The sequence below is a fragment of the Grus americana genome, chromosome 8 (genome assembly GCF_028858705.1).
Source record: "Grus americana isolate bGruAme1 chromosome 8, bGruAme1.mat, whole genome shotgun sequence".
NCBI classification, from domain to species: domain Eukaryota; kingdom Metazoa; phylum Chordata; class Aves; order Gruiformes; family Gruidae; genus Grus; species Grus americana.
In genome coordinates, this window is record NC_072859.1 from 14,198,296 (window position 1) to 14,210,780 (window position 12,485).

At 34.7% G+C, this 12,485-nt stretch overlaps 1 protein-coding gene across 3 annotated transcripts in view; it reads left to right on the plus strand.

The window, feature by feature from the left end:
* The window catches only part of COL11A1 (collagen type XI alpha 1 chain), a 151,678-nt gene that overhangs the window by 9,019 nt on the left and 130,174 nt on the right, over positions 1–12,485 (plus strand). For all 3 annotated transcript variants that reach the window (XM_054833955.1, XM_054833953.1, XM_054833954.1), the window contains exons 2-3: positions 7,059–7,226; positions 11,609–11,822. In XM_054833955.1, coding sequence (XP_054689930.1) covers positions 7,059–7,226; positions 11,609–11,822 — 382 coding nt within the window. The remainder of the gene's footprint in view (positions 1–7,058; positions 7,227–11,608; positions 11,823–12,485) is intronic.

Consider the following 12,485-nt stretch of genomic DNA (forward strand, 5'->3'; position numbering starts at 1 on the left):
TCAGATAATTTTTTTTTACTGGGGCAAGTTAAGCTCTTTGCTACTCCAGGTTTTGTATCTCACTAATTATGAGTTATTGATCATAATTCTTACAGGCTATTTGTGGAGTCATCACTGATAAATTTTGACATTCAAAAGAAGGCATTGCTGAAGAATTATGGTAACTTGAGAAGTTATCTGTTTATTATATCTGAATAATATATAATACTGTTTATTATAAAAATACTGTTTATTAAATCTGAAAAAGGAGAAGCCACAATTACCAAAGTTATTAACAGTATAGCAAATAGTTGCACACTCAGTTTGCTAACGTATATCTGTAAAGTAAAGAATACTGGCTCTTTTTTTCCCTAGAGTTTTGCTTTTATTTGCATTTAAAGTATGTCCCCCAGCATGCAATCTGGGAGCATCTTGTAAATTATGTAGGTGAACATAGCCCTTAAATAGGGAAGGATCATTGGGCCTGAGCTCTCATAGAATTAAGAGCCTAAGACCCAGGAGTTACCAGATCAAAATCTAAATATAATAGGATTTCAACTTCTGTGCTTTATTAGGCATTTGAACAGAAGGAAAAATATTTTAGTCTAAATGAGTCATCCCCTGAACAATTTCTTATGGGAATGAATTTTGTAGCTAGGAGTTGCCACCACAGTCGCTTTCCTGTCAGTCCTGGAGAGCTTCACTTTGAGGCCGGACAGTGAAGCCCTTCTGAAAATGCAGACGATCGTTCCTCTGTATACCCTATCTTCAAGAAATTCTGTCTTGAACTGTTTGGTCGTTAGTCACTAGCACCTTTAACTGCACCTAACAATGCTTTTAGGTACAGTTCATAGAAAGAGAACAGATGTCAAGTTTGGTATAGCCTATCTAAAAAGGTTCAAGGCTATATTCATTTTTCACTGCCACTTCTAAGTGGCTTGCACCATGTTCTGTGCAGAATAGAAGAAAACTCAAGGTGTGGGACCTTCTAGATAAGGACAATGGTCCATTCTGACTTCCTTGGTTATCTCTTAAAGAATAATCAAATTCACTCAAAAGAACTCTCAATTCAATGAATAATATCTTTTCAATCTACATGTATTCCAAGTGTGCTGAGGACCACTGCATGCATCTGTGATAGGATCACTCTAGATGTTTGACCTTTTAAGATCTGAGTAAGACATGAAATACTGAGTGAGATCCACAGTAGTGGGGAATTGCAGCCACTCATGGAATTGACCCATAAACTGCTTCTCAGTACAGCTTTATGTAGGAAAGGATGGTTAGAAACCTGTCTGATAACCAATTAGCCTATATAGGTCAAAAAGAATTTCTGAGGAAGCACTCACAAGTCTGTGGAAAATTTTTTCTTCTGCAAATAAAAAAAAATTCTAGTAATAGAGTTTCCAGGTCATTTTCTATCAAGGAAATGAATCCGACACAGAATTTGTCAATTGATTTGTGACAGCAACTTAAATTACTTAAATTGTGACAGACTTAAATTACTAGTAAGATTCTGTGAGTGGAAGCTGATACGTGTCCTAAAACCCAGGAGCTCAAGTGTTTCATATGCTGAAGTGTAAATTTATCGACACATTAGCTGCTTAGAGTGATATGGGAAAGAACATTCTATTTACGTGAAACAATACAGCTCTATTTTCAGTGTGTGTTAATGGCCTAACATTTACCTACCTAGCGTTTACATTAATGTCACTCACTAGATGTGGAAATGCTAAGCATCTATACTGAAAACTGAGGTCACTCTTAAGACAAAGAGGCTTTATGTCACATATTGAATAAGTCTTCAGCACAGACTGATGTGTGTCCAAAGGACTTCAGTTTCTGCATTGATGTACAGTTTCTCAGTCCCTCGTTTCTCTGATATCATAAACCTGTATTGTTATGGTACCTGGGAATGTCCTCCATGGGCAGTTTCCACCAAGAGAAAGGGAGAGCCATATTATATAATAGATTCCAGTTCAAATGTATGAGGAAGTCAAACTGAAGGAAGGAAGTCCTCTGGTCATGTATAATAAGTGCTATTTATATTTATGACATTATAACATATCAAGAATGAATCTGCTGTTTTCGCCAGCTTCTACTTAACTCCAGAAGAAATCACATTGAACAATGGCAGTAGTCATTAGGTATAACGCAATATAAACGCATCAGAATTTGATCCATATGTTTTGTATCAATATCAGTATTAATAGGAATGATATATCACAGATTTTATTTCAATTTAGAGATTATGGAATAAAACAAAAGCTATGATATTTTTAACTGTGAATATATGATCAAAATGTAGTGGAAGAAGGCTCAAGGGAAAGCAAAGGAAGATTAAATATGGCTTTGGAGTTATATTTAATATGAAATGCCATGGACCAAATGTTCTTATCCATACCACTATAGATATGGAAAGCTCATTAAGTGAATGGATGTATTTCAGTCATACCACAGTAATGAAGATCAGAATTTGGCTTTACAATTTTACGTATTGCAAGTTAACAAGTTATTTCAAGTCTTGAGATGTTATACCACTAATTTTTTTGTGTGCCTTATTTTTGAAAACCAGGAACTTATGCTGGAGCTAAATGGTTAACAGTCTGGTATCTTGAAAGATACTAGGACACTCAGGTTCCCATCTCACACAATCCTGTCTTCTAAAAAGGAATTTTTGAAGAATTCTCCTTTACCTTTCCAGAAATCTCAGCACTTTTAAACACTTCCTCTCTGGCTACTACTGTATAGAGTGTTAGTGGCAGTGAAAGTTGCACGTCTGTCTGAACTTTTGAATCAAGGACATATGCTGTTGAACTTGGCACTATAATATTTAGTGAGAAGAATGATCCCCTACAGTTGGTTCTCTATCAGTGGAAAAGTAGCACAGTGGCAGCTTGCTTTTTGATTGTGGTCTGAAACTCAGGAGACCTTAACCTGTAAAAAGAAGGCTTGAGCTGATGAACATAGGCTTCATTCCAAAGGGTTATCTTGTGGCTTTGTCTGGCTTGCTTGCAGGAGATGGCCTTCAAGCAGCAGTGCAGTGTGGCCATAAACATCTGCATGAAGGGACCTACTTTCAGGATCTGGATCTTGTATTTTGTCAAATTTTCCATGGCAAATGAAATTGAGTTTTCAAAGCTGATGTCTAAATTTCATAAGGAGAATTAACTGCACCCCAGGAACTGGTGAACAGAGCTGTTTGCATGATGCTTATTTGTTGGTTATTCCCTTGCCATCTTAAATCTTAACACCAAATTGGAAGGATGCAAAAGTATTACATCATATATCATTAATATGCAGTTTTCTTTACTTCTATTATGAGAAAACTATCAAAGGAAATTAGACTAGAAGCTAAAATAATTTAGGCAAGGTACTTTATGCGCTGTAAGGAAGTTTTTGTGAGAGACCCTAGATCTGCCAATATATGGGTTACATTAATGTTGCCCCATATAAATACAAGCTGTAATCTTAATTAGTGGACCATGCAAACAGGAAACTGCATGGCCTTAGCACTGGTGCAGTTTCTGGCTATTTGTTACCATTTCCAGAAATTGTGTGGGAGCAGAATTCTAGAACAGAGTCAGTTTTCAGGAAGAGCTGAAGCTCCCAGAATACAGTGACACTGAGCACTGCAGAACCTACAGAAACTGGCAGAGAGAAGCCACAGTTTCATCTGATTGACTTATAGACTATGGTCTTCCCTGACTCTGCAAGTTGTCTTCCTACCTCTCTACTGTGGTCTTCTAAGCAGGCCAGTGTTGACTGTGCGAGGACTTCTCGTCATCCTTTATACTTCAAACAGGTTGCCTCTAACCAGTTAGAATAAGTGCTGCTGTTTTTCAAAAGCTATTTCTTTTTGACTGGATTCCTACATGTGTGTGCTCTGCGGCATATTGAGAGCAACTGTGTCTAGTGCTTTTTTTAGAGGCATTGAGCAGATCACCTGAACATGCACAGTGAGCTCATCAGGAATTTAGAGACTAATGGCACGGCAGCCTAGTCAGGGCTACTGAACACTTGCTCCAACTAGGTTGCCATAGTCTCAGAAAATGTAAAAAAAATCCTGAAATTCACCAAGACAAAATTTCCACTAGCAAAAAGAGGTTGTTTCTGCAGAAACCCCAATATATGGTAGCCCTATGCATGACACAGGAAGAGTGTAAGGGAGAAGTGCTTTCCACAGTGAGCCCTGTTTTCAGCTGGGAGATGGCAATAACAGCTGTGAGGACATTTCCAGGCCTGCTACCTCTCAGCTGAAATACAGGATTGGCTGCATCCTACTCTGGGCATTTGATGAGGCTCAAGCCCAGGTTAGATAATGACACACACAAGAATGTTGCAAAAACATTTATAAAGAAGAGGCACAAACTCGTCTGTTTAGTTCACAGACTGAATGATATGTAGGTTTCTATCAAAAGCAAATTTTTGTAAAGAAGCATATTAAATGTTATACCTTCCTGCCTGGTTTATCTAAAGACTTCTTTACTTTTTAACTATTGGTCAAAGTGGCTATCTGAAATCTTTTATATAAATTAGGGAAGCAGTTTCTGGTACTTAGGATCTGTAAGTATTTTGTTATCATTGGAGATAGACTAATTACCTTTAGTTACTTCATATGACTTGTCATTTCTGTGACAAGTTATATTTCTAGAAATCCCTGTAAACTGACTGTTTTTTTTGATGTTTACATTTTGTGAATCACAGTTTGTGGAAATAAATGTCATCTATGGACTATTAACAAAATGTTTGTTCTAATTATTTGGAATTTGTGGTATAAAGATTGTTCTATTATTATTCTGTTTCTTGTCTGGAAGTTTTTTAGCAGCAGAACTAGCAGGGGGTAATGAATAATGTTGTTTATGGATGAATACTCTTCCAGACAGCCAGGCAAAACCCAGCCATTATTCTAAAAAATAATGAAGAATCTGGTACAAATTATAGAAAGGAGCAAAGGAAAAACAATGTAGCAGTGGTTGACTTATACAGTATTTTGGAATTTTTACTATTTCCAGTGACTGGTTCTACATTACTTTACTGGTTCAAATTATTATAGGTGCTGCAAAAGTAGCCATCAGTTACCAGAAAAAAAGTGTGGCAGTTCCTTCAGTATGGTACTAACTTTAGAATTGCGTTGAATACCTATAGAAAATACATTATATCCGTTAAAATTATTTAGTCAGTACTTAACATAGAGGTAAGACTAATGTTTCAGAATTTGCATACTACTGAAACTTTTCTTTTGAGGATAGTCAAGTATAATTTCTTGAATCTGCAGAATATGTAGATTTTAAGTAAATTCAGGTGTATACTGTAGCATTCATTCAAAATGTATTAGCTCGCAACAAACATTGGCTATTTGGTTTGTATTTGATAACAGGACCTGATGGAAAAAGGAAATGAGAAGTTCCATGATGTGAAAAAAAAATTAAAGCAGCTGACAAGCATTTTCTTGTGAATATATTTTAAGACAGAAAAAGTTATGTGCATTCTAGGCTGATTGAGAAAACCTCAGATTTTGTTTCTGAAGAATATACTTTTGGCATTATTCAAAGATAGGTTTAACAAAAAAGTTGAGTTCTTCATATTCGGCAAAGCCAGGAGGTGAATAGGATACACTAGTTAAACTTGACTTTGTTCACGTCTGTTATTGATATATTATTATGTTATTGAATATACTAAAAGGACTTCTGAGATACTATAGTGACAAAAAATAATAACACTGCCTAGAACTGTACAAATAGTAAGAAAAAAAGGTAGAGATGTTTCCATCAGTGACTGTAATTAGAATATCGCTTTGCTTATGTTTTTACACTCTTGTTTGCAAATAGTTGTTCAAATAGTTGAATATTTGCACACAGTGAATTCTGGGCCTTAAGTTGACATTTATTGACACATAAAATGAATAATAACAGAGAATAAATTAACTGTTTAGTTATTTAGTTAATGCCACAATGCAGGTCAAAGACTTGAAGAAGGGTCAGATTTAACAAACACATTTCTCAGCTTTAACTGTGAAAGTCATGTAAAACTTTGTCTTTCCAGATAAAGTGGTTATGAGTTTGCCAACATAAAAACTGCAGTATAGTCCCGGTTAAAAAAATGATCTGTTGAAATTCTGTTTCCACTCAAAGAAAATAAATTAGTGAAGCCATGATCCTTAGGGAGTATGAGAATAAACACCTTATTTTCTTCTAAGAGAAAAGATATGTAGTAGGCAAACTATGTTCTCTCACTGCCTCTGTTGAAGTGCTTGTCCATTCAGTACTTGGCCCTTTTGCCATGGTAAATTTTTATAGATTACAGCTTTGCAGTTGGCATATATATATATATATATATATATAAAAAGTTATAAAAATAATTTTGTATCAATATCAGTTCAGTAGCAGCTCTGGATTTCAACTTTAAATTGTTAGACACTGAGCATAAATGCAACCTGATAGTACTTGGGCTCTAAAGTACAAAACAAGTCCATTTGAATTTAGCCTGGAAGTAATGAAAGACACTGATTCAGTCCATACACTCCTTGCAGGTGAAGCACGTACATTTTTCTTTCTCTAACTGGATGTGAAATAAGATTAGCTTCTTCCTTATCCTTTGTATCTGAGAAAGCAGTCATATGTAATCAGAATATATTTTAATGTTAGAAGCAGATGAGTTTCTGATAGCAGATTATTAATAGCTGAATGCTTCTGAAATTTTTGTGCAAACTTTTAAAATCAGTTCCACTTCTTAGAAATCACTCATTAAAATAATGTGTTGTATGTTTCAGTCACCAAGATTCTCTGTGTTTGGGAAACTGATTTTCAGTGTGTAGTCAAGTAGTTTGAAAATCTGATCATAACAATTACATTGGATGGGATGAACTCTTATATATTTAAAAATGAATAATCCTGTTAAAATAATATCCTGGTGTAGGAGTAATCTCCAATAAATCAAAATAGGATGCAGCTACTGCTATGATTACACATACACTTTTGCAATGAAATTAATATCCTTTTTAAAGGCTGCATACTGTAGAGATGCAAGATGAGTAATTCTTTTTGTTGGTTTGTTTTGTTTTTTTTTTCCTTTGTCAGCTGAACCCGTTGATGTGCTAAAAGCATTAGAATTTCACAATTCACCAGAAGGAGTATCAAGAACAGCAGGATTTTGCACAAACAGAAGGGATTCAAAAGGATCAGATGTCGCCTACAGAGTTTCAAAAACTGCACAGCTGAGTGCTCCAACAAAGCAGCTGTACCCAGGTAAGACTGGCAGAAAGCTAGTACTTTGCTAAATTATCTTACTGCCTATGCTTTTATGGTATCTAAAGCACAGCACGTGGTCCATCATCAGTACCACAAAACACTTCTGTAATCCCTAGAGTTGGGCCTGCACACGAATGTCAGGACATGCGCTTTATCCACTGAATGAATCAGTTTTTATTGGCTTCAGTTATAAAGCTCTTCATCAAATCCTGTGTCACAGGCGGAATTGGTCTGTCATATTACCTGTTCTTTCATGATGCTATCTGACGGAAAGCTTATTTGGTGGCTTTGGCACGTTTCCTCCAGTTTCAGTAGTCCATTTAAAAGCAGTACTTCCTGGAGTAATGCTGCAATGGTAGAAATGAGTTGTGGTTGGCCATTGCAAAATCGTTCCCAGAAGTACCATCTGTTAAGAATTACCTAAGAGTATCTGGGTATTTGGGGGACTAAACAAGGCTAGTTGTGGATAGCAGGTAATGTGATTCCATCTTCTCTCACATTTCCCTAAAATGAAATAATCACATTTTGGAAAAGATGCTTCGGATGTTGAGGAGAGAGTTTTATTCCATTTTTTTTGCTGTGACTTGTCACTTGACCCAAACTGTTGAGGAAAACGATAATAAGAATATTAAAAACCAAAATCGTGGAACATTTAATTTTTCTGCTTTGATACATCATGCAGAGTTTGAACAAATCTGTCTATAAACATACAGATTAGATGTTGGCAAAGAAAAATACTTTCTGTTTGTCTTTCAAAGTAGCAATCATATAGATATCATTCAAGATCTGTAAAAGGGGGAAATATACATTATTTTGTAGTAATACTGCGTTCCCAGAGCAACATGGGAAAGAGCTGTACACAGTTCAAGTGTAACTTACATGTTCACTTAACTCATCAGTTTACTCTTTTATTCATGAAGAAGATTAAAGCAAAATTAATTACAGATATAATATTTATATTATTTTTTAACACAGTTCTTCAGTTTTTAATATATCCTTTCAACTAAGTTGCATATAATTAGCAGAGCTATCCAGCTGAAAGTATCATTCACTGCATGGCACATTACAGTCTACAATGTCTTGCTGATAGTAGTGTGACTATGTGTGTGATTAATTACTACTTCACCTAAGTAAGGTTAGCAGAATATGGGCTGCTCTTTCTTTAAAAAATGCAAAAATGATCCATTGTATTGAAAAACTGCACAAGTTGCACAGTGTGATAAGTTGGCACCTTTATATTCTGAGTTTTACAATGTGTGTCATTGAAGCCAAGTGATACAACAAAAAACTTTAAATGGGCGTTCAAATACAACTGGACAGAAGATTAAATTGACTTGGAATCACTGATAATTTTAAAAATTTAAAACAGTACAAGCACCTTCTGCTAAATCAAAGCCTGAGAGTCTAGAGCTGGAAGTCAGAGAGCTTGGGCTGACTTGCACGTATTCATGAATCAAACTGTAGCATAAAGAGGAGGTCTGGCAGCTGCAGTAATAACTATTCATATGGTTCTTGAATGCCAGAACAAAAAAGTACCTTATATTGTTGTCTGACATCTAAATTTATATAACCTTTGACTGCCTTAATTTAGGTACTCTTCTTATTAATGCTTTCAGTTTCTTTACAACTGGAATGAGTTTGCTTGATTGTACCAATCTGTTGCAAGACTTCTGTGTGCAGGAGACAAATAAAAAGCATTGTTCACTCACAGTATAAAAAGAAGCCACCACAAAACTTTGCTTAATTCAGGCAAATGTCATGCTATCCTCTACTTCCATAAAGAACTTTTAGAAACAATTTTCTGAAGGTGATTATCATAATTACTTCTTTTTGAATCTTGTGGAAAAGGCATACTCTCATCACCAGAAGAAATCCTTCTTTTTCAGAGATTATTGTTAAAGATATTTGAATGATCACGTCCCTTTTTCTTAGTGCTATATAGTAGTGGAAAGACTACAGAAGATATCCAAGACAAAACTGAGTTGTGAGACATCATTTTAGCTAAACAACACAAGTTGTAATGCATCCTACGCTTGCTTTCATACAACTCCTGTAACTCATCAGGAAGTATAGGTATCTTTTAGCTACTGTATCTCAAAGAGAGCTATGAAAGGCAAAAGCTGAGAGCATCAATATATCTATCTTTTAAAAATGGATCTAATAATATTTGCCAACTTCCCAGAATATAATAGGCATTGATTTCACTGACTGGAAGGCATCATATAATTGTAAATATAACTGCTTAGATTTTTGTTGTATTGGTTTTTTATGTGGTCTTAGTTATCTTTTACAAAAGCATATAAGAATAACAGGAATGGCAACCCAGATACATACAAAGATTTTTCTAGTGATTTTCCCTCCAACCGTTATTGTTATTTTTGGTTATTGTTCAAACAGAACCATAACAATAAACAAGAAATATAAAAGTAGTTGAGAAGACTTTCATAACTATTCCAGATATGTGTCCAGGAACTATATGTACATAGCAATGCATAAAGTTTTACATGTTAGATTGTCATTAATTTTTTAACTTTTTCAATGAAAACTGTGTTTAGAGGAAATTTACTTATAATTACACAATGTAGGTGCAAGATAAAACATTTGGGAATATTATGTGATAACAGTGATAAGAGAAACTGCTGAACTGAGGCACATGACTCATTTTCAGTTGCCTTTTTTAGAAAGCTCCCAGATTTTTTTTCATAGGATGTTATCTGTTTAAGGAGCACATGCCCAGACTAGCTGAATTAGTGTCACCTGCCTTAAGCATTTTCAACATATCTTTCAGATTAACAGTGCAGACAGGGCAAGTGTTCAGTACTTTTCAAATCATCTCTTTGGCCTTTGTTGACAGTCATCTTTTCTCTTTCTTTTCCTTTTTTTGGTCATCTGTTTACTATGGCATTAAAAGGTATAATGTATAGTTTAATTTAATCTTGCTTTGTCATTAAAAAGCTTGACCAAAGGCTCACCAGAGTAAATGAAATGCTTCCTATTTATTAAGCTTTGATCCCTTCAAAATAAGGTGTCAAAACAAGCCCTAAAGTGGTCTATACTACTACAGTGTTTTGACAACCTTCTACAAAAAAGTTAAAAAGATGGTAGAAAGCACAGAAAACAACATTGCAGCAGACAATATAGTAAGTGTAGACTAGAGATTTTCTGGTTTAGAAGAGTAGTATGTCATTTAAAGAGCAATGAAGATTTTATGCATTTTGGTTTCATATTGTAACTAAAGAGTTAATGCCATAATAACTTGTCTTCACAGAAGACTCTGTAGAATCCTGAGAGTTTTCCCACAAGACCTGTCTTGGAAACAAACTTAAACTTTCTCCATGGGATGAAGCAATTCCTAAATCAGCTTTCAATGTTGAAGTCTTACATACTTCTATTCATTACAAAAATATAATTTATATTATTTTATTAAAACTTATTGTATTATATTATTAAAATGTTTAGGAACATTTTACCCACTCTCATGCACAAAAAGTTGCAGTTATATTCATTGCCAACATTACGATTAGATTCTAATCTCTTTATTTCTTGCATGTCAGATTGCATCTGCAGCCACATGGATCCAATGTATTTTGAATTTTAGAATATCAGTCTTACACTTCATTTGATATTAAGCCTAATAGACTTGCACATCAAGTGAAATGCAGATTTACCACCAGATTCAGCAGTCAGCAGGAGCAGTACTCAGTACAAACCTCAGTCTTTCCTGAGCTATATCCACTTTTAATTTTGTTTATTTTTAGTTGTAAAGGTTGAAACAATGATTGATATATAATCTCTACTTCAAAAAGAAAACATCAGGGAATAAATAAAAATTAAATGTTCTTTGATTTTGCCTAAAGCTCCTATTAAATAAAACTAGTTACTTATTTTTTCAATGTTATGCACAATATTATTGTAGAAAGACTCAGATGTATATTGTGAGAGAGAAACTAAAACAAGTGGTTGTCAAAGGAGATGAAATGTCTGGGAACATATTTGCTATAATACAGATACTTATTTTGTTGTGTGAAATTGTAGTGCACGTTTTTAAATTAGAAGATTGCTAAAAAGAAGATGAATAGAAAAAATAATGTGAAACTATCATGGCTCTTACGTATATTATAACATAAAATCACAATGGATTTACAAGCATGTTTTTAAGAATCATTGAGGTGTATCTTTCAGGAATTAAAGCGAGATCAGAAAGAAAAAAAGAGATAAAACATTTTCCTAGTGTAATTTTTTATGTATTCTTTTTGGAGAATTAAAAAAACCCAGCAGTTTGTATGTGGGATCCTCTGTGCTTATAGAAAATTGTAAGCCTTTAAAGAATGGTTTCATCTTTTCTGAATTTGTAACTGTGTATTTAACGTTGTTTACAGGTGGAGATTTTCCGGAAGATTTTTCAATATTAATGACAGTAAAACCTAAAAAGGGTATCCAGTCCTTCCTTCTGTCTGTCTACAATGAGCAAGGAATTCAGCAAGTAGGTGTTGAAGTTGGTAGATCCCCTGTCTTCCTGTTTGAAGACCAAAATGGAAAACCTGCCCCAGAAGACTATCCTCTTTTCAGAACAGTCAACATTGCTGATGGCAAGTAAGTGTAAAATTTTAACATGAAAAATAATACCACCATATTGGTCTGTATAGGTGATTATGGTCTTTACAAACAGTTATCTTAAATATTTAAATAAATCAGTAATACAATTTCCAGCAAGTTGTACTGCTATGGTACAAAATGAGAGAACCTTTGCAGCAGAGTACAGTTCCAGCTTCAAATGGTGTATAAAGCTACAAATAAAGCCTAACTACCTTTCTTATTTGCCATTTCTGTAAATCAAGAGTGAAGAAATAGTCATAGAAGTTAAACCCACCAAAACTAAACCTATGAAAATTCTTCCTGTGCAATACAGAAAGAAACTCTGTTTTCAAAAAGACTCAAGGAATAGTCTCACTAGGAGGGTCGTCTTGGCCATTTGAAGGTGATACACAGAGTGAAGACAATTTGACAAGACAGCATAGAATCTCTCCTATTCTGAACCAAAACAGCAGATAAATAAGATCGTTTGAGACATCTATATATAAGGAAATCAGGGAAGAATAAGCTGGACAATTAATCTGAAGTGCTGCAAGAACTTATACTGCACCTTCAGTAAAGGCAATTAATCTCAAACACCTATTGTGTTGTTAATGCAGTTGTTAATTTTTTGTACCTAACTTCCCTTTGTAGACAAGCAATCACTCTCTGGGAATGTCATTC